The sequence below is a fragment of the Myotis brandtii genome, unplaced genomic scaffold (assembly GCF_000412655.1).
Source record: "Myotis brandtii unplaced genomic scaffold, ASM41265v1 scaffold847, whole genome shotgun sequence".
Classification (NCBI taxonomy): domain Eukaryota; kingdom Metazoa; phylum Chordata; class Mammalia; order Chiroptera; family Vespertilionidae; genus Myotis; species Myotis brandtii.
In genome coordinates this window covers 1,020,456-1,043,332 of record NW_005371441.1, presented here as the reverse complement: position 1 = coordinate 1,043,332, position 22,877 = coordinate 1,020,456, and the positions used below count along the sequence as shown (strand labels likewise).

The window sequence follows — 22,877 nt, the reverse complement described above, 5'->3', positions numbered from 1 at the left end:
GACATAATCAGCATGAGGAGAAGCTTTCACTTGCAAACAGACCAAACAGTGAGATAAGATTTAGCCTGAAAAGATAAACATCAGGGAGGATATGATTGAAATCTTAAAATCATAAAAGGTATGGATGAAATACAGTTGAGATTTATCAAATCTTTAAAATTAACTATAGTTAATTTTAGGATAAATACTAGTAACTGCAGCTGGAAGAAAAGGAGTGTGTAGGACAAATAAAAGGAAGTACAGTCGTAGAGTATAAAATAGAAGCAGGCGTCTTTTCCCCCATAGAATTAGCTCAGGCTGAGGAGAAAGAATATGTAGTGTTACAGTGTTTTGAATTCAAAATGATAGATTACTAAGAGTGAAGAAAGGAAATGAGGCATGTTTGAGGATAAACCTCTAGCCCAGTCCTGTCCAATAGGACTTTGTACAGTGATGGAAACCTATTATGTCTCCACTGCCTTGTATAGCTACTAACCACATGTTTAATGAATTTAAATTTAAACAATTACAGTGAACAGTGCCTGCTTTAGGCTTTTGAAGTTGATGGAGAAGACAGACATGTCCTGGTGTAAACCACTGCTAATTATCCTCCATCGGAATATTGAACAAGAAAAAGGAAATTCATGAGTCTGACCCTGCACTCTGTTTCCTATTTTATGTTACTAAACAATGCTGGCTGTGACCCGCTAAATGGACTTCGCACTCCATTGCTGGGTCATGACCAGCATTTTGAAAAACACCTCTCTAAAGCCTTTTGGACAGAGGGAGAAGCATGTGAAAAGCTACACACGAAGATGAAATCATAGGCAAGGACTATTGAATTTGTATCTGAAAAAGGAGAAGATCCAGAAGGTATCCTGGAAACAGTGTGCTATGGTATGCCATAGTATAAAGGAGAAAAGAAGTCAGAGATAATAGAGTAATAGTAGGACAGTACAGGCTGACTAGGCGTCTTTAGCCATCTTATGAAAGTGAAAAGGTGCAGTGGTTTCCTGGTTAATCTGAGGTAGAAGTGAGTCACCCCTGAGGAAAGCATAGACTGTGGCATTGTGGAAACAGATGGGACACTCTGGTCCCTAGGGAAGTGGGTCTGCGATGGCTCTAGGCCCCCACGTCGCTAAAATAGCCCTGCGTGCGGGGCTTCCTCATAAGCTTTCTTTTGAAAACCACTCTTCTAGCCTTCCTCAAAATTGAGATTATTTTCAGCAGAGGTTGTAGTAGTTTTATATTTTCTCTTATTCTAAGACATGGGTTAGTTTTATTTATATTAGAGAAAATACCTATCTCTGAATTAAAACATTACCACTATTTTTATAACATATTTATGTGGAATTTAAAAAATTCAGTCATTGTTCTACCATCTAGACAAATGATATTTATTTTTTCTTGTTCCTTCAAGATTTGATCTATGTAAACTTATAATCACTGTATGATATATATGGTTTTTGCTTTGAGCTTTTTTCACTTTTAATTTTTCAGAAACACCTTCCCAGGTTTTTCATAGCATTAATTTATCATTGTTAGTAACTTCTTTTATAAAATATCATGTTGAAGTACTACAATATAATTGAATCTATAGTTATTACTAGGCTATTTGTTGTTCCTAGTTTATCATTAAAAATAATCCTATTATGTATTCCTTTGTTCATTTAACTTGTTATTTAATTTAATTTTTTACAATTAAATCTTTATTGTTGAAAGTATTACATATATTCCCCTTTTTCCCCCATTTGACCCCTTCTACTTGCCCCAGTCTGCCTTCCAGGCCTTCACCACCCTATTGTCTGTGTCCATAGGTTATGCATATATGCATACAAGTTATTTGGTTGCTCTCTTCCCATCCACCTCCACCTTCCCTCTGAAATGCCACAGAATTTTTATAAATTCTTAATTGAATTTAAGCATAGTAACTGTTTACATGCACTGCTAAATTTCCTCCTATCAGGTGAACTAATTTGCTCAGAAGAAGAAGAGTTACATGAATGTACCTTTTATCTTATGTAGCTTTTCTGGCTTTGGAGTTTGTATTATCTTAATTTTTTCTAGTTAAACATGTGCCTCATTTTCTAAGTTTAGGTTTTCTCATTATTGACAAATGTTTCCTTATTTTTTAGATACTTATATTTTAATTTGTGGATATTATATTTCCCCCTCCATATTTTTTGCCCACTTATAATTGTTAACTGCCTATATACAATCAGAGTTCTTTCCATTTTTTTCTATGTAATGAAAAAAAAAAGAATCCATTTTGTTTTAGAAATAAACTATACTTGTAAGATGCTTTTATTTTAAAAAGTTACCTTTAACTTTTTGGTCTCCTTTGTTCACCAGATTCTTAGGTTTTGATGTATTACCAGTATTTGTTCTCACGCTTGTCCTTAACTAGCTGCTGCAGTGCAAAGTATGATCTTATATTAGAGGAGCAGTCAGAAGACTCAAAATCAAGTCACTCACACACAAGTAAAAAACACAAGAAGAAAACCCGTCACTGCTCTGAAGAAAAAGAAGATGAGAACTACATGCCAATCAAAAATACTAATCAGGTACTGCTCATGTCCAGACTCAGTGGTGGAGAAATAAATATTTTATCCCTTTATAAATTACATTGTAGTGATGGGCATGTTCTAAGTCTAACGTGTAGAATGGTTTCACTGGGTAATGAACTTTAATTTTTAAGAATATGTATCACAAATTATAAAAGATTGCGTTTGAATTAACTTAGTATGTAGTTTCCCATTGTGAAGCGAGTGATTTCCATACCAGCTGTGGACACTCCTCTGTTCCCATGAAAGCAAGTGTGGTTGTGCTCAGACAGTTCTCGCTTAGCGTTTTATCACCAAGTGTTGTGTGCTGCACTTAAAACTCTTGAGGGTTTAGGACCTGTGAAATATTTATTCCCTTCTGTATTGTATATATGAAATGAAAACAGTGCTCATAATTGATCATCCCAAAGCTTTCTTTAACAATGCATTTTCTAAGACAATAATAGTAAAAATTCCCCAAAGAAAAATTGATTATAAAGAGAAGAAAGCATTTCCAGCCTGCATTTTGGCTCTTAGTTAAATGAAAACAAGTTACACTACAGCTCCTGCTTTTGTTTTACCAAGTGAAGGCATCTGGGCCCTGGTGGAGGAGGAGGTGTCATAGGCCCAGGTGAGAAGGAACTCAAGACGGGGAGGATGTCAGGCAGGGACACCATGGAGAGAGAGATGCAGTATGGTTGGCAGAAAAGCCAGGTTTAACTTTCCACACTGCTCGTCATTGATGTGACCTCAACAAGTTACTCACCTTTCTGAACCACAGTTTCCTCTCTGTGAAATTGAGGTAATACTTATTTCACAGGCATGTTCTTCAGACGAAGTGAAAAGAAAATGTGTGCAATCATTTTCTACACTGGCTTTTGTTACTACTTTTATTTATATAGTCAAATTACGATGTTTTAAATCAGTTGAAGTACTTTCTCTGTGGTAATGCCACCCCCACCCCCCGTAGTTAACCATTTTAATGTGTTTTATGATTTATTCTTCATTTAAAAGATTTCAGCAAGCATATATTTTATATATATTCTTAGCCCCCTATTTTTTGGATAGCAAATATTCTTATTCTTTGCTGTTGTCTAACCAGACGTATACCTTCTCCTTTCCACAGCCCTTTAGCTATTTAAAGCTTGCCCTCCTTCATGCCCTGGCTTCTGTTTTTAAGTGACACCTTTGTCAGTCCTTTAAATGATCCGCACATGAATCAGTAATCGCTAACATCTTCAGAGTCTTTACAGTGAGGTGGATACTGTGGGCCCCATTTCACAACCAAGACAGTGAAAACGGAAGAGGTCAAGCAGCTTGCCCATAGTTTTACAGCTAATAAATAGTGGAGGCACAATTTAAATTCAGACTTGTACTCCTAACAAATTTACTGCTGCTCTTCTTAGCTGGAATATATTTGTTTTCTTTTCTAAATCTTACTGTTAGTCTAATACAATTTGTCCCATAGTGTAATATTTTAGTGTGATCTAATAGGAACATCTCCCTCCTAATGTTTGTACTCTATTATAAATTTAGCTTTTTTTGTTAATCTATTTTTATTGATTTCAGAGCGGAAGAGAGAAACATCAATGATGAGGGAGAATCATTGATGGGCTGCTTCCTGCACACCCCAACTCGGGATCAAGCCCAAAACTGGGAATTGAACTGTGACCTCCTGGTTTATAGGTCGCGGCTCAACCATTGAGCCACACTGGCCAGGCTACTTAGCTTTTTAAATGATGGCTATATCACATTTCTACAAATATTTAATGTTTTTCACTAAAACCCCTTAATTATCGCCCCCACCCCATGTATCGCCTTCAGCTAGAGATCACCATCCTGCACTTGTACATGGAATCATCAATGAATCTAGGCCTGAGATACACACTGGTGTGTCTGAGATAAGTTTTAAAGAAAATCCAAAGACTGGCTGCGTTTTATGTCTGTTATTTCTTCCCCTTATTATGAATCTTTTTTTTTTTTTAATTCTCACCCAAGGATATGCTTATTGATTTTATAGAGAGAGGAAAGTGGGGGCGGTTGGGGGGGAGGGGAGAGAGAGAGAGGAGAGAGAGAGAGAGAGAGAGAGAGAGAGAGAGAGAGAGAGAAAGAGAAAGAGAAAAAAAGAAAGAAAGAAAGAAAGAAAGAAAGAAAGAAAGAAAGAAACATGGATCAGTTGCCTCCTGTAGGTGCCCCACCTGGGGATTGAACCCACAACCTAGACATATGCCCCGAGCAGTAATTGAGCCTGAAACCTTTTTGGTGTATGAGACAACGCTTCACCCAACTGAGCCAACTGGCCAGAGCTTATGAATCTTTTCTATCCTGCTGCTTGCTTACTTAAAACTTTACATTAGCAAATATCCTCATTTGGCACAGAGCAAAAAGCATCAAGTGATATTTTGGGGGAATACTGTTGTTGTTTTTTAGAGAATATTAAGGTAGTTGGCAACTATGAAATTGTTAAATTCCAAATAGTAATCTCCTAACTTTATTTCTCCCTTTAAAGTGTATTAAAGCAGATGGATGTTTTTTTAATTGAGGTAACATTGGTTAATAACCTTATTTAAATTTCAGGTGTACAACATTGTAATTTGCTATCTGTGTACACTATAGTGGGCTCAACAGTATAGTTTCTAGTCGTCACTGTACCAATTTTGCCCCCCACAACCCCCTGCCCCTCTGGTAACCACCAATCTATTGTCTATATCTTTGAGTTACAGTAAATGTTTTTTATTTTATATTTTCATTTAATAATATAGCTATACTAATTTTCTGTTACTATTTTTTATAATAGAACAACATCTATATTTAAGATTTAAATGGGCTCCAATTTTTTCTGTTACTCTGATTCTCATCCTTTTGATTTCAGTCTCGAAAACATAATCATTAAAGGGAATTTTCAATACTAGGTAATTTCTGTGTATAGCTCAACTTCTTCTATTTGTTGCCATTTTGCTTGGTGAGCCTCATTTCCTAAGAATGTTTTAACTTATTTCTTCAAGTTCTTTGTTTTTTATTTAGTGACAACCTTATTATTCAATTTGAAAACTTCTCTATTTAAATTTTCCACCTGTGTCTTAATTCCAAAGATGGTTTCTGTGTTGTTGAGGTTTGGGTTTTCCTAGGGTTACAGGAAATGAGTCCTCAGCTGTGGGTTGCCTGGCTCAGATGTATTCATACTGGTAGTCAGTCCTCTGTGGTTTTCATAGGTGTTTAGTAGTCTTATAATTTGGGACTCTATTTTTGCTGTCATTTTAATCCTTTAATGTTATTTTAGTGATTTAGATTTAGCTAAATCTTTTATTTAATTCCAGTGACCAGAGCAAGGATGATTTTTAGTTAGATTAGACTTTTTTTTTTTTTACTTTGAAATCATATAGATTAGGTTGGTTACTTTAAATTGGCCACTTTATGTTTTCTTTTCTTTTTAGCCACATGCTAGTTTAATCATCTTGTCTTATGTCTTAAACATATAAAATGATAGAATTGTTTAAAGTCTGTGCAGGATAGGACTTAGAGCTCATCTGATTCATTTCCTTCACTTTAGATATGAGAGCCTGGCCCCACAGGCTGTGGACCTTATAGCTAGTGGGAAAGCTGGAAGTTTAATGTTTATTTCGATTCAGTCAGGTGTGGGTTTTCTTCGTTATTCTTTATCACCCCCATTTCAGTTTTACATATCCAGTTATTGATCAGTTAAATCATTACTTCCAACCTGTGCAGACCTCAAGTGTCAGTTTTCTTATTTCTGGAATGAGGATGATATTGTACTCAGCACTGTGCTAGCCCATACTTCGAGGACCTGTTCTAATGTGGCTTCTCCCAGACACCTGCACTTTTCTCCTCCATGCTCTCAGTGCGAATTCTTCCTTGCTTTTCAGTTTTCACGTGCACTGCTTGCATTAGCCTGCTCACTGCCAATCCAACCCAAACCCCCTCAATCTTTGAGGCTCCTCTCAAGTTCTAACTTTTCTATAAAACCTTCTCTGATAAACCTAATCTCAAGAAATGACAAAGACCAGTGGAACCTAAAGCTGCCTGACTTCAAAGCTTGTGTAGCTTTGAAATTACTCCAAGTTGGAGAGATTTTAAGGTTTCAGTCCATTTCAGATTTTCAGGTTCCTCAATTTTTTCAAAGAATTAAGTGCTACATAACCCCCCTCTCTTTCTCTAGTTTTAAACTCTTAAAGCATTTAAGTGCCAATATCTACATAATAAAAACCCAGTGGCCCTAATACCATAATGACCAAAGACCGGTGTGGGTGGGTGGGGCTGTGAGCCTGGTGAGGCGCAGGCGGGTGGGTGGGGCCGCGAGCACAACCAGGCTGCATGGGTGGGCGGGGCCGTGCGATTTCATGCGCTGGGCTTCTAGTATGTAATGTGCTATAGATTTTACAGAGTTATACATCAGCTAACTGTCTCTTTATGTTAAAAGTTTATTGTCTCAACCAATTCATAAAATAGGTGTACAGACAGAATTGTACATGGCTACTTTTTGTATCTGTTACAGGACGCACAAAAATTCTTTTATCTAAGGATGAAATATTTTGTTAGAAAATAATTGGTAAAGGGTTAAACCAAATACCGATTCATGATAAGAGCCATAGGGATTCTGTGGGAAATAATGAATCTGTTTATAATGTTGTATTTCACAAACACTGATTATAGTGATCCCATTAGATCTCTATTCACATACTGCAGTCTCCATGACAGGTGTATTGTACAGTCTCTAGACAGCTATGGAATAACTATGAGTCATTTGTTTAAAATTCAGTCTTTAACCAGGGGTACCCATTACTGTAGATTTTGAACCTTGACATTTACATCTACTTTAATAATATCTATGGTGATAGAGGCGAGACCCTTGGTAGTTCAATCCTTAGGATTTTGCCTTTCCTCTGAGAAATCTTTTAAGAAAGTTGAATTTTACAAGCCATCTCTTCAAAGAGCACTGGCTCTGGTCATTTTAGATTTCAGCCTCTTGCTGAGAGAACTCATTTTAATTAAGGGCAGAATACAAGCAGAAATAGAATTATAATTAGCCCTCTCCTGTATGGGAAAAGTACCACTGCTACTTAATATGAAGAATAGAACATTTTGGGGAGTGGAGAAGGGGGAGGTGGAAAGGTAACCATACATAACCAGAATTTTTAGTATTTCAATTTTGCTCTAAAGACCTGTTCTAATTTCAATTGAGCAATTTCAGTTTTTTGTTTTTAGTTCTGATCCTTCAGTTTGGCTGAATAGATACAAACCAATGAAATCGATTAGAAAAATGGTCAAATCTTTTTCTGAATTATTTTTGCTTTTTAATTTACAAAATGTCTGGCATTAGTGGTAGTGTTCAAATCTGAGCCACTACGACTGCTTGCTTATGGTGGGCTTGTCTAAGTTTTATTAACTGACAGTGATTCCATGGATTCACTTGTAATTCTCTTTATTCCTTTGACAGGATATCTACAGAGAAATGGGGTTCGGTCACTATGAAGAAGAAGAAAGCTGTTGGGAGAAACAAAAGAATGAAAAGAAGGACCGACCTCAAAACCGAAGTCGTAGCCGATCTCGAGAAAGGGATGGTCACTACAGTAATAGCCACAAATCCAAATACCAAACAGATCCCTATGAAAGAGAAAGGAATAAAAAGAGAGACCGAAGCAGGAGTCCCAGGAAATCCAAAGATAAAGAAAAATCGAAGTACAGATGAAACATGAAGAATCAGACATGGGTGGCTAAAATACTTACTCTTGTCTAACTTAGAGTGATAGATGTTCAGATTTTGTCTCAAAACAGTTAAAGACTCCACTTGGTTTTTTCCTGTATTCTGAGTGTCCCCCTTATAGATTAATACTGATTGTGTGGGGCACAGAAAGACAATAAAGAATTGAACATTTTCTTTGTATATTTTTTTACACTAATTTTATTGTTAAACATAAATAGTAGTCTTCATTTTTCAAGTCTTTCACATTTTCCACTTTTTAAAAATGAAGTATTTCATACATAAAAAACACACACATGTATATATGAGGATTAAAAATAATTATCTTTGTACCTATCAGCTAGCTTAGGAAATGAATATTACCTGCATTTTGGTAATATTGGTAAAGTCCCTCATGTGCCCTCTCCTTCTCAAGTAATTATTATGAATTTTGTGTTTGTTATTCTCTCATTTGTTCTAGTTTTACAATATATGTATCCCTAGATGAAATGTTAAGTTTTGTATGTTTTTGAATTTTATATAAATGGCATAATGTATGCTCATTTCTATGACTTGCTTTTTTCGACTTAGTACTTTTTGGGAGTCACTCATTTTTATTGCCGTATAGTTCTATGAATAGACCGCAGTTTATCCCTTCTCCCGTGGATGGATGTTTGGGTTTGTTGGTTTTGTTTTTGCTATTGCAAACAATGCTGCTATGAACATTGTATATCTAGGAGGGACACTGCTTGGCCATGTGGTATGGAAGTCTTCATTTTACAAGATAATGCATCTCTTCTGTGGCTGCACCAGTTTATACCCTACCAGCACTATGTGAGTTACCTTTCTTTCACATTTTCTCCAACACTTAATTCTAGGCTTTTTCATTTTGCCAATCTCATGGAGGTTAAGTGGCATCTTATTGTGGTGTCCAGCAAGAGCACTATTATTCTTATTTTTGTTCTTCTATATGTAATGTGTCCTTTTTCTCTGCCTGCTTTGACCTTTTTGAGCTTTAAGCAGTTTGATTATGATGTGCTTGGAGTAGATTTTTTTCATGTTTCTTCTACTGGGGCTATTTCCTGTGGTTTTATGGTTTTCATAAAATTTGGAACATTTTTGGCTGTTATTTCTTCAATAATAATAATAATAATAATAATAATAATAATTGTCTTTCCTGTCCTTTCACTGCTTTCCCTCTGGGACTCCAATTGTATGTTAGGCCACATTAAATTGTTTCACAGTCTGGTGGGTTTTTTTTAAAGTTTTTTCTCTTTGTATGCCAAGTCGGACATTTTCCATCATGTCCTCAAATTCGTTAATCTTTTCTCCTGAAGTATCTAATGTCTTGTTAATTCCATTCAGTATATTTTTGACCTTGGACATTATATTTTTAAACATTTTTTTGTTAATCCTCACCTGAGGATATTTTTCCATTGATTTTTTTTTAAGAGAGTGTGGAAGGGAGGGGGAGAGACAGAGAGAGAGTGGAAGGGAGCAGGGGAGACAGAGAGAGAGGAACATTGATATGAGAGAGATATCACAGGTTCAACCAAGGCCAGGGATCGAGCCTGCAACTGAGGTATATGCCCTTGACCGGAATCAAAGCCGGGACCCTTTAGTCCACAAGCCAATGCTCTATCCACTGAGCCAAACCGGCTAGGGCTGACATATTTTTAATCTTTTTAGAAGTTTAATTTTGTTTTTTTATATCTACCATGTCTTTCCTTAACATGCTCGTGCATTTTTTTTTATCTTTGAAACATCTGGAGTATATTTGTAATCGGTGTTTTAATGTTCGTGTGCATTCTGTCATCTGTGTCATTTCTGGTTTGTTTCTGTTGGTTGACTCCCCCCCCCTCCCCCCCATTAGATTATAATCTCCTTCTCCGCATGCCTGATGATTTTTTAATTTTACGTTGTTAGGTGCTGGAGTTTTTTATATTCCTTTAAATATGTTGAGCTTTATTCTGGGACATAATTAAGTTACTTGGAAGCAGTTTGATCCTTTCATAGCTTCCTGTTAAGCTTAATGAGGTAGGACTAGAAAAGCCTTTAGTTAGGGCTAATTCCAGATAAGCCTTAGGTAATAACCTTTCTGTATAATCTGCCCTGTGCCTGGTCTGGTATGAGGTTTCTCCGTTCTGGCTGTTGGGAATGAAAGCTATTCTAAGCCCTGTATGAACTCCCTGGTTGTGTCAAGAATGTCACTTTTAGGTGTTGGTTTGTTTTTAAATCTAAACTCAATCAAAGTTCAAGCACTGCAAGTTGTTCTTGTCAGTTTATTCTGTTAATCTAGAAGAGTTTCCTACCCATCCATCTATGTCTACCTCCCTTCTTTTTAATGATGACTTACATTTAAATTTATTGTTGAAAGTATTACAGATGTCCCTTTGACGTTGACTTTTTGAAGAGTTCAGGCCAGTTGTTTTGTAAAATGTTCCACTTCTGGAATTGATGGCATCATTATGGTGTTTCTAACCGCTTTATTTCCTGTAAACTGGAAGTTAGGACTAGGTGTCTGATTAGAATTGGGTTTTGTATTTTAGGTAGAAATTTCTAAGTTTAATGTCAAATTTATTTGCTTTTCTCTCTGTGTTTTGGGCCTTTTCTATTTTGTTTAAGAAATCTTTAATAAAGATATTCTATATTCTAAAAGTTATAAATAAAGCTTTGTTTTTTTACATTTAAATTTTTAATCCTCATTAAATTGTGTGTGTGTGTGTGTGTGTGTGTGTGTGTATGGTGTGATATCAAGATCCAAATTCACCTTTTTTTTAAACATATGGATAAGTCCAACTGTCCACACCCCATTAATGAATGGTTTGTCTATTCCTGGTTGGCCTACAATTCCATTTCTCTCATATACGTTTCTATATATGTTTGGGTTTTGTTTCACGGGCTCTCTATTCCATTGGTTTATTGTTTATTCTACTGCCAATACCAAACATCTACATTTCTGTAGCTTTATAGAAAGTATTTACACAAGTCCCCCACCTGTTTCTTTAGGAATGCCTTTACCTTTTGTTCTGTGCAGTTGTGGAACCAACTTCTCAGGTTTTCCAAAGAATTGTGTTGGGACTAATTACCTTTGCATTCAAATGGTTGATCATTTTGTGGGGGGTAAATCTTCATAATATTGAATTTTGAATTTTCCTGTTCATAAAGATAGCATATCCTTCCATTTAGTTATTTAAATTCTTAGAATTTCCTTTATAAAGTTTTTGAACTTTCTTTGTTAAATTTACTCCTGGTTTCCTTATCCTAATGTTCTATTATAAATAGTATCATTTAAAAATATGATTTTCTCTTTCCTGACCTATGAAGTTACATATATATTTTTAACTTTTTATTTTGAGATAATTTTAGATTTTCGAAAGGGTTAAAAAAATAAAAATGTGTGTAACATCCTGTGCAGGGGCCATGCTAGTCATATTTATAGCATTCCGATTTTAGTATTTGTGCTGCTGAAGTGAGTTATATTTTTAATTACTGTTCTTACATCCATCCATTTTACTAAATTTAAAATCTGTAAGGTTTTATGTGAGCGATAAATAATATCTGCAAATAATATTTTTTTCTTCATTATTTTAAAATTTGTTAAAATATATGTATACATACACAGTGTAAAAATATTAGGGAAAACAAGTCTACTTTTAAGGTCTACCCCGACCTCCATCATTGCAGAGCTGGGAGGATGTCTGCAGATGTTTTATTCTAGCCGAGTCTTTCTCTGAAGGTGAGCCCTTCTAATCACCTGGCCGTATGTGAAGATTTTATATTTTTTAAGTTTTTAAAAAATATGTTTTGATTGTAGAGAGAGGAAGGGAGAGGGAGAGAGAGAGAAAAAACATCAGTGTGAGAGAGAAACATTGATTGGTTGCTTCCCGAATGCACCTGCAATGTAGGTATGTGCCCTGACCGGGAAATGAACTGGCGACCTGTTGGTGCACAGGATGATGCTCAGCCAACTGAGCCACACTGGCCAGGGCTTATGTGAAGATTTTAGACTCAGCTTCCCAACCCTCTTTCAGGCCCCAAACCTAGTCTTCATCAGCATCCCTCCTCACTGTTGGCCTGAGGTTTTTAGCCCCCAACCTCCACTACATAACTCTTAGCCATCAATAGAGAAAATGGTAATGACGTTACATAAGAAACTATCACCCCCACCTGGCTGGTGTGGCTCAGCGGTTGAGCATCGACCCAGGAACTAAGAGGTTTCGGGTTCAATTCCTGATCAGGGACATGCCCAAGTTATGGGCTCCATCCCCAGTGGGGGCTGTGCAGGAGGCAGCCAATTGATGATTCTCATTGATGTTTCTATCTCTCTATCCCTCTCCCTTCCTCTCTCTCTCTAAAAATCAATAAAAATCTATTTAAAAAGAAACTATCACCCTGAATAGAGAAAGATAAACATTGTCCATACAGAACTCTAAAATGTGGCCTTAAAGAATGAGCAAGGGAAAAATAATGGTTGAATATGATAGGAGTAGTGAGAAGAAATAACTTACTGATTTCTGAAACTTGAATTCAGTAGGTTTAGTAAATGGGAAAAAATAAAAGTAGTAAAAATTTCTGAACCTAGCATTTTAAGGAAAAATTGTCCTTAATTGCAAAAGCTGACATTTTAGGTATGAAAAACTGTCGTTTTAACAAGAGATGTATGTATGGAAACAAAGTTCTGTTAACAGGAAGTGATTTTAATGGCGATGGCCCCTAACCACAGTGTCCATCAGGCACCCTTGACTTACAGGGCAGTCTGGTGCTCTGTTACTACTATTAACATCTAGGTTAAAGCAACCATGTGATTTTGAAATTAAAAATGCTCACTCATTATAACTTGCTGCAAGGTTTCAGGTTGATCTCTTTAAAAAATTTTTAAAAATTGATTTTAGAGATGAAGGGATCGAACCTGCAACCTGGGCATGTGCCCTGACCGGGAATCGCACCATGATCTAGTTCATAGGTTGATGCTCATGAAACATGCTGGCTGGGCTGGGTTAATCTCTTTACCAGTTGAAATTTGAAGGATTTTGGTCTGAACTATTAAAGGCTCAAAGCAGAGAAACTTTAAGTTTATACTCACACAAATGTTTTTTAATAAATTTGTTGCTTTTTAGTTATTGAAATATATTTCATATCTGTTTTCCACTGATCATAAAAATTTTTAATCTCAAGTTTGACGTTTCTTACCCATCTAGACTGAGTCACAAAGAATGCATAATAGCTAGTAAAATCGAAATCACAGAGGCCTTTACCTTTCAGTGGCTGTTGCTATGAAACTGTTTTGATGGGAAATTTTAGAGAAGCTTGTGCTTCCTGTTATTAAACGATAGAATATGGAGATCCCCTTAATTTTCAAAAAAAAATTCTTTTTTTAAGCAAGTAATCTTAATTCTCGCTACTGGGGCAATCTTTATTCTTACCGATCTTACTCCACAGCGGACTGCTGATTAGGGTTAATTTTGTTTGCCTCCTCTCCTAGTCCTTGTATATCGAATGGGCAGATGGGCGGGGGTTTTGAGGGGTGTTTTATGTGCAATTGAAAAGTTGTATTGCTATTATTTTATTTTGCTTAGGACAGTGGGAAGCTTGAGACACCTAAAGGATTGCAAATATGGCAACGCACTAGCAAGAGAGCTTGTATAAAAAGAGAACTTAGGAAAAGTGTGGCTTTGTTGTCGTGGATCTAGAATAAGACCACACTCACCTGTGGTTCTTGAAAAAGAGAAAAGTTTTGTTTTGTTTTGTTTCTCCAAGGGCAGCTTGGTCTGGTGGGCAGAGCTTGGGATTCTGAGTCAGAAAACGTGAGTCAAGAGCAGGGGCAAGATGGAAAGAACAATGTGATGGTGTGACTGAAGAGAGGACGGGAGAGTGGTGAGCGTCGGAAGGGAGGAGGGAATTAGGGAAGGGCGTGCACTGAATGCAAAGCTGAGAAGCATGGATTTGCTTTTTCAGGCAGCAGGAAAGTAGAACATATTCCGGGTTAAAGATGTGGGTGGCATTGGGGAGCTGAGAAAAGTTGTTCTGGGGGTTGTATACAGGCTCTTCCCCAAGGGCCAGCCCTCAGCTCCTCAGATGGCATTGCCTCCCATTCGTTCACTATCTCTGGATAGCCCCCAATCCAGATTCCCATGAAAGCTGGCTTCCCAGGGGAGACAATGTGGAAGCCGAGACCTTGTGCACTGGTAGCCACGTTGCTGCAGAACTAGAATGTGGAATGGGCACCACAACAATAAAAAACTTTAACGTTTTGCTATCTTTGCTACATAATCACTCATTTGGCATTATAGAAAGGAACTAGAGGCCTGTTGCACAAAGAGATTCGTGCAATAGGCCTTCCCTTCTCCTGGCTGCCGGCACCGGTTTTCCTCTGGCACCCGGGACCCAGGCCTTCGCTCGGGCCGGAGCCGCCTTCCGTCCTCCGTCTTCGCGGCTCCGGCTCACCTTCAGTTTTTGCTCTGCCACTTGGAGCCTATGTATCTTTGTTGGCTGTTAATTTGCATATCGTGCTGATTAGCCAATGGGAGGCGTTGCAAAGGTACGGTCAATTACCCTGTTTGTCTATTATTAGATAGGATGCAAATAACTTGGTCATGGACGGACATGCTTTTAGGAAAACTCTGACATGGCGTAGGGTCAGGATGAAGACTGGCTTGTTGGCGGTGCTCCCCTTATCCTGCGTTGTAGGAAGTGTGGCGAGGTCTGGCCTGTGGTCCTGAGAACAGGCCCTCGTGTGGCACGTGGAGGGCACCTCCCGAGTAGAAAACTGGTCTCACAAATTCTGCAAACTCAGCAGACGGCAGGAATGCATTTTAAAGCTGTTTCATTATTACGTTGACAAATGGTAGCTGCTGTTAGAAAATCCATTGAAGCTTGAATTAGTGCTCAAAGTGACCATCTTAATCTAGGTTCCTAGCAAAATGTTCCTTTTTCTTTTTTTAAAAAAATATATATTTTATTGATTTTTTACAGAGAGGAAGGGAGAGGAATAGAGAGTTAGAAACATCGGTGAGAGAGACATTGATCAGCTGCCTCCTACACACCCCCCACTGGGGATGTGCCCACAACCAAGGTACATGCCCTTGACCGGAATCGAACCTGGGACCCTTCAGTCCGCAGGTTGACTCTCTATCCACTGAGCCAAACCAGTCAGGGAGAAAGTGTTCCTTTTTCTATTGGTTTCAGATTGTACTTTTAATTTTTATGTCAACAATCCCATTCTGTATGTTTTAACCTTCTAGATGGCCTCAACTCTTCTGTGGGAGACAAATGGGGAGGGAATAAAGAAGAGAAGTGAATCCCAGTTACCATGTGCCATTCTTACTTCCTCAGCACCCGCTCCCAGGTTCTAACCCAGCCCGATCCACCCCGACCCACTGGCTGACGGCGTGTCCTTGGACCGGTCACCCTGGAGGAGAGTCTGTCCCATGATGTGACTGCTGCAGATGAGGGCCCAAACAGGTCGCTGCCTGTAAATCCCCTCAGAGACTGTCTGATCGACCCCTCACCTGTGCCCCAGCCAGGTGTGCTGGTTCCTGGGTTCCTGGGTTCCTGGGACAGGCCAGTGCCCTACCCAGGCAAGTATGTAAGGCATGTTGCCCTTATCTGGGCTGGGTCACGCCCAGTACCCCTACTCACTCTGCTCTGTTCTAGATCATTCTTTACTGCCTGCCACACGGGAAGGAGGCTGTTCCTTCATCTTGCCAAGATGCCCCTCGTAAGGTCCCTTAATAAACTCTCGATGTAGGGATGGAATGGCCAGCCTCTCTCTTTGGTCTTGGGCACTTCAGAGGCATGGTGTTTTGTCGGCTACTGTGTGGTTTGATCCTGTTCTTTGTCTTATTCTGGCCCCTGATGGGCATACCCAAGTGCAGGAAATAAATGCAGAGTTTGGGGTCTGTTTGCCCATATCCCATGAGGCAGCAGAATGCTGTGGTCAGGTGGGTTTGGGGTCAGGTGGGTCTGGGATCAGGTGGGGCTGGGGTCAGGGGGGTCTGGGATCAGGTGGGTCTGGGGTCAGGTGGGTCTGGGATCAGGCTCCAGAGCCTCAGTGACAGAGAAGCAGCCTCCCACCCCTTGCAGGGCTGAGGGACCTGAGCCCAGGGTCATATCCCCGACAGAGGCAAGTAGCCTGGTCCCCCAGCCCACAGGACGTGGGGACTTCCTTGGGACTCTGTGACGGAAGGGACAGGGTCCTTCCCCAGGCCCATGGCCCCCGTGCACCCTGTCTGCCCAGCCATTTCTGGTCTCCCCTCGCCCTGTGTGTGTAGCTTTCTGCATGAAGCTGTGAGCCCTGACCGTCCTCGGGAGCCTGTGGGCTCAGCTGCAGCCTGGGTGGGAACTCGGAGCGGAAGTTCCCCCCCAACCCATTAGCGCCTCTGTCTCCCCAGTCCCTCCTGGCTTTCCTGTGCTGCTGCCAGGGCCCTCACCCAGAGCTCGTTTTGCATGTGGTTGTTAAACTTTGATTCGTGACTCATGCTGAGGCTCAGGCTTGAATGCCTCCCTCATTTGATTGCTTTCTTCCTTTCCTTGTTTTTTTTTTTAGCCCAAAGCAAAAGTACCTTTGCAGCTGAGCGGGACCGTGGCATCCAGGAAGTGGTGCTCGGGCATAAGAAGTCTCCCAACAGCCACGTGGCGTCAGTGACACCTGGGTCGCGGGGAGGAGAGGGCAGCGTGGCAGCTGGGCAGCCCGGAGGAACGGAGGCCCCTGGAGTCCACTGCGAAGGCCGCAGCGACAGGCTCTGCTGGTGAGTGCACGTCCCCGGCTGTCAGGCGGTCAGACACCGCGCAGCCTTGTGTGTGGGGAGACCCAGCGTAAGGGGCCGGAGGGGTGCAGGTTGGAGAGCAGTTCTTGGAGGAGGAATCTATTTTCTCACACCTTAAATCCTTGTAAGTGCTCAGATGGGGGGGAAAAAAAGGTAAGCATTTTAAATTTCCTTGAGGTGAAATCCTTATTTATTTCAGCAAAGTTGTCTTTAATTTCAGGATGTTTTTTGTGGGAGAAAGATTAATCAGAGGAAGCTGCTTGGTTTCAGTAAAAACTTCTGCTGTAGTCTCTGGAAGGATTTTAATTTTATGAAATCAGAAGGAATGATCTAGAACATTTTAAACCTGTGCCTCGCTCTTGGAGGCATCTTCTAGATTAGAGATTGATGTGTGGGTGTCAGTTTCCTGGCCGACCAGGGACAGAAGGCAGCAGAGCAGCTCAAACACCGTCTCCTCTAGAGGGTGGCTCCGTGGGCTTCCAGAAGGCCTATGAGGATGCTGAAATGCATTTTAATCTGATGGCAGTGAAGACAATTTTGGCCAATTCTCTGCTCCCATTAGAAGCGTCAGCCATGCCCCCAAGACTATAAACTCTTCCCCAAGGCCCAGGGAGGCCAGCTCGGGAGTGCCAACACCTGACCTGTGCAGAGGCTGGGAGTGGAGGATAGTAGAGGGCTTTGTTTTTTTGAAACGTTGCTTCAGAGTTGCCCTGGGCTACAGATCAGGGTGTACATACTCACATGTACACCCAAAGTAGCCTGTAGCAAGAGACGAGTTCAAGGAGGTAACCAAGGGCCAGGCCAGTCTACCCACACTCATAGCAGCAATTCACAGCAGCCGAAAGGTGGCAGCAACCCTAGTGTCCACTATCCGATGAAAGGCCAAACAGAATGCAGTACATACACACAATAAAATACTATTCAACCTTAAAATGGAAGGACATTCTGACACATGTAACAACAAAGGTGAACCTTGAGGACATTGTGCTAAGTGAAATAAGCCATCACAGAAGGACATATGCTGTGATTCCATGAGGGGCTGAAAGTAGAAGTGTGGTTGCCAGGGATGAGGGAAAGGGGAGAGGGAGTTAGTGTTTAATTGGTATAGTTTCCACTGGGGAAAGCGAAAAAGTTCTGGAGATGGATGGTAGTGATGCTTGCTTAATGCTACTGCACTGCACTCTTAAAAATAGTTAAGATGATAAATTTTATGTATATTTCACCACAATTAAAAAAATTGTAACTCCCTTTAAAAAAAAAAAGGCCAGGCCTGGGCTGAAGTCCTTGCCTCTCCGTAACTTCCCCAAAATCTAACCGACTCCAGTGAGAGCTCTAGAGCTGAGCTGAATGGGGCAACTTCCGCCTGGACTCCATTTAGAAAAACTTTCTCCCCATCACAGTGGAGCTGGCAGAGGTGACCGGGATGGACCTGGGGGTCTGAGGCAGTGTGTTGCATGTGCTCACTCTGGGGCCCATGTGTGGGTTCACTCTGCTCTGAGGCCCTGAGCAGCCCTGGGGAGCACCCTCTGACCTGGGAGATGGTGGGAATCACTGCTCTTGGGAGTCTGGTCTCTCTCTCCCACTTATTAGCTGTGGGATCGTGGGTAAGTCAGCAAAACCTCTCTCCTCCTCGGTTTCCTCACCTGCAATATGAGCAACCCTTTCTACCTCCCAGGGATGTTAGCCTTTCCAAAGATAATACACAAGGAAGCGCCTTCTAACTATAAAACACTGTGCGCAGGTGAGCTACCGGCTCACTACAGGTCTTCCCCTCTCATTTCCTCCTCCTCTTTCCCCTTTATTCCTGTCCTCGGGGGCCCTTCCAGACCACGGGGATGGATTGGTTGATTCTAGAAGGGCCAGGTCTGATCTGATTCCCATTTCCCACCTGTGAGGTCACTCCCCCCCTTCCTTCCACGCTGTTTAGTTAGGTCACCTCTGACTTGGGCTTCTACCTGAGCAACAGTCACCCGCACTGCTCCCCACAGGAAAGTGTCACGGTGCTGACCCTCATAGGAGCCCCTGAGGAGACTTGGAAGGTTCGCAGTGTTACTAACCAGCGGTGCTGTTTGTGACTTCCAGTCAAGATTGAGGAAGAAAGCTCAAGTGAACTCGTTCACAGTTTCAGGTCTTAAAAATAGGAAGGAAAAGAAGCCGGCCGTGTTGCAGCTCAAAGACCGTCCCCTCTGAAGGGAGAGATGTGACCCGAGGGCCCAGCCCAGGTTTCTCCCTTATTTAGAAATTTTCAAAGGAAATGAAATTGATTTTAAAGTCTCAATGGGGGGGCAAAGCCTCTGAAGTGGGCAGATGTTTCAGTTAAGCCTCTTCAGAGAGCGGCTGTGTGGGGACCTGAGCGCTCTGCAGAGAGCTGCTGGGGGCAGGGCTCGCCTGGCCACTCACTCCCACCCCGGGTGAGAGCCCTGAGGTGTTTTCTCTTGAAAGTGTTCATGTTTCTGTCATTGCAGAATGCAAGGTTACAAAACTCACGCGGACTCTCCCAGTAGCTATTACTCTGTGGCCAGGGAGGTCACCTGACCTGTCACCGTTGGGCTGCCCCCTCTGCAATAACTAGGTGTTGCCTCCATCCTGAACACAGCTCAAAGCAGCGCGTTTCTTTGGCATCTACCTGTGGTCAGTCTCTGCCATTTACGAGCTTTGTGCCCTTTTCTCGGTGCCCCTCTGAGCCTGTTTCTTCTCCTATGCAAAGAGAGTACTTTCATCTACCCACCTACCCAGCAGAGATCATGGAAAGTTCGAGCAAGCGTCTCTACGTGAAAGCGATGTGGAAACAATGAGGAACTATGTGCAAAGGACTTTTCTGTTCGTGTTGCTTGTTTCTGTCTTTCTTCTCTTCTCTCTGACTTTAGTCCCGTCCTGCTAATCTTTCTCTCCTCCTCCTCTTCCATTTCACTCTTTCTTCCAAACCAAAGTAAGTGCTACAGTGCACGCGTTAGCAGGAAGGGCAGGAGTGGGACTGGAGCTGGAGCTATTGGGACTGGTAAGGCTCCTTGGAGGATGTGACAGTGGGGTTGGGCCTGGTGGAGGGGCGGGTGCTCCTGGCAGAGGGAAGAGCCGGTGAGAAGGTCTGCTGGCCCGGGAGACAGTGAGCGACTCCTGGTGTGAGGCTGGGCTGCCAGGCTGGGTGAGTGCCCTCCTCCTCCATGGAGACTGGACCCCAGCCCAAGGAAACAGCCGTCCTGAGAGGGGACTGGTCACTAGTTAAGAGTAGAAGGAGAGGCTGGACTAGAGGTACGTGACCAAGGACATTGGAAGGAGGGCCTGGCCCAGTGGGGGAGGGCCTTTAGGCTCATGCTGTAGAGTTTTGACGTTTGCTCTGTACAGGACGGAGGCACAAGGACGTGTTGGAGAAGATATAGGAAGTCTTTAGTCAGTGCACTCACTTGATTGGAGCTGTGGGTGACAGGTTGGAGAGGAGCCCCTGGGAGAGAGACGACATGGCCCGGCTCTGACTGGAAAAGGCCCGCTCTTCCTTCCTTTGTTCTCTGGGTCCATGAGGGCCCTTCTGGTCTCTCCTTTCCCTCAAAGGAAGATGAGTCATTCCTCACCTGTGTTTTGAAAACACATTTTTCTAATCAAAACTATTGTGTTTATCATCATGATTTATGGCTTATTATTTACATTTGTTGTCTGTTTTCCCGAATAGGTTCTGAATGAATGGAAATTAGACTGTGTTTTATTTTGTTTTCATAGAACTGGGTTGCAGCACAGTAGGTGATCAGTGTATGTTACACAAATGAATGAATAGATGAATGAATGAACGCACTAGAGTGGTGGTGCTGTGAGTGTAGAAGAGAGGATGGTCATGGAAAATGTCCAGGAAGTAGAAGTGATGACATTTGAATGTAGATGTGAGAGAAAGGGAAGAATCAAAAGTGACTGAGATTCTTCTTTGGGCCTCTGGGAGAAGCCATTCAGTGAGATTCAGAACCAAGAAAAAAAAACATGTGAGGAGAGAAGATAATTTCAGCTTTGGACATTTATTAAAGGAAAATCTATTAAACTCAGGTAGAGTAGGCCCTATGCCAGGTATTTGTGATTCTGAGACAAATAGATCAGAGTGCAGTTCGCAGATTCCTGAGAAATAGATAAGAATTCAGTGTGTCATGACAGGTGTGAGCAAAGTGCCTGGTAGATGAGATGAGTAGCCTCTCATTCTGTCTGTGGAGTTAAGGGTGGCTGCTTGGAGTGCCTTTGAGCTGCATCTTGAAGTTTGCCAAACCAAAGAGCACTCCAGGTGGAGAGGAAAGCATGCACGGTGATGTGAATGTTCTGGAAAACTTGGGGAGCCGGAAGGGATTCAGCATGGCTCCAGAGAAAGAGCTAGTAGGCCAGTGGTGGGTGGTGAGTTCGACAGGTGACAGCCCAGCAGCCTGCTCAAGAACCCAGTGCCTTTCTTGTAGTCAACACGAGGTCAGAGGGTATTTATAATCAGGGGGTGATATGGGCACAGGCAGGGGGGTGATGGTGACAGTTGGGCACAGCAGAGGCCTCTCTCTCCAGGAGTCTGGCTGAAAAGTGCCCTTCACCTGCCAGACCCTGTCACTGTTGGCTCTGTTCGGGTTCCAGCACTACAGGGAGAGGCCCAGCACGAGAATGAGGAGCCGAGCTGGGAAGCTGGAAAAGAGATGCGGATCCTTCAGGGGACTCCTGTGGGAGACTAAACTGAAGGTCAAGACCAAAATCAATGTCACAAAGGTTCCACTGAGCGTGATTTGTAACAGGGAAAAATGGAAGGCAATTTAAATGTCATCATTTGGCATACGGTTAAACACCATTCCTTCCTTCATTCATCCATCCATCTATGCATCCATCCAATAAATACGCATCTTCAGCTGTGCCAGGCCCCCGTTCAAAATGCTAGCCCTGACCGGTTTGGCTCAGTGGATAGAGTGTCGGCCTACGGACTGAAGGGTCCCGGGTTCGATTCCAGTCAAGGGCATGTACCTTGGTTGCGGGCACATCCCCAGTAGGGGGTGTGCAGGAAGCAGCTGATCGATGTTTCTCTCTCATTGATGTTTCTAATTCTCTATCCCTCTCCCTTCCTCTCTGTAAAAAAATCAATAAAATATATTTAAAAAAACCAAAATGCTGGAGATGCAGTGGGAAGCAGAACAGATAAACAGGTGTGGAAAGATTTCCATAACTAATTTTTTAATAAGAAAAGCAAGTTGTTGAACATTACATACAGGATGGCACTATTTATGTTAAAAAACATTCTCTCAGGACAGTACATCTGTGTGTCTATTAGATATGCAAGTAAATGCATAGGAAATATGCTGGGAGAGTGCAAACAAATACTCAGCAGGAGAGGCAAGTGGGATTTGGGGTGTGTCCGAAGAGACAGTGTATCTTTTTATTCTTATCCTTCTGCATTGTTTTGCGTTTTCACAGTTAACTTATTTTCATGATTATGTCTGTATTCTAAGATGTTTTTTGAAAGATGTCGGCCTTTGTGAGCAGATGAGAGAGGGACCCAGTCTGTCTAGAGTGTCCTATTGGTTTAATCATCTTCTTTATGTAAACATCTGGCTGCAAGCCCGCATCAGCACACCCCTCCCCCCAGAGGTGTGGGCCACACTTGTGGGGAAAGGATGGCATTTGGATTAGGACCTTTTAGAGGTTTGGTATGGTCTCAATTAATTGCTCGGGAAAGCTGAGCCAGTGCATAGAGTTGAATTTGGGTGCACTTGCTGGGCATAGAATTTGCCAGGGGGATTTTTCCTTGTTTAAGCTGAGGAGCTGTATTACTTTACCAGGACGGCCATAACAAAATACCACAGATTGGGTGCTCTGGATTTTATATATATATAATGTTATGTGTTATATATTGTAATAATATTTTATATAATAATATATGCTATTATGTAA

The 22,877-nt window shown here is 41.5% G+C and overlaps 2 protein-coding genes across 2 annotated transcripts in view; both read left to right on the top strand.

Moving 5' to 3' along the window:
• PPIL4 (peptidylprolyl isomerase (cyclophilin)-like 4) overlaps window positions 1–8,776 on the top strand; it is a 33,673-nt gene extending 24,897 nt beyond the window's left edge. The window contains exons 12-13 of the mRNA XM_005884724.2: window positions 2,396–2,543; window positions 7,978–8,776. Coding sequence (XP_005884786.1) covers window positions 2,396–2,543; window positions 7,978–8,229 — 400 coding nt within the window. The 3' untranslated portion in view covers window positions 8,230–8,776. The remainder of the gene's footprint in view (window positions 1–2,395; window positions 2,544–7,977) is intronic.
• An 8,110-nt stretch (window positions 8,777–16,886) lies between these two features.
• Window positions 16,887–22,877, top strand: part of ZC3H12D (zinc finger CCCH-type containing 12D) — a gene marked incomplete at its 3' end in the record, with an annotated part of 26,815 nt that continues 20,824 nt past the window's right edge. The window contains exon 1 of the mRNA XM_014532120.1: window positions 16,887–16,970. The remainder of the gene's footprint in view (window positions 16,971–22,877) is intronic.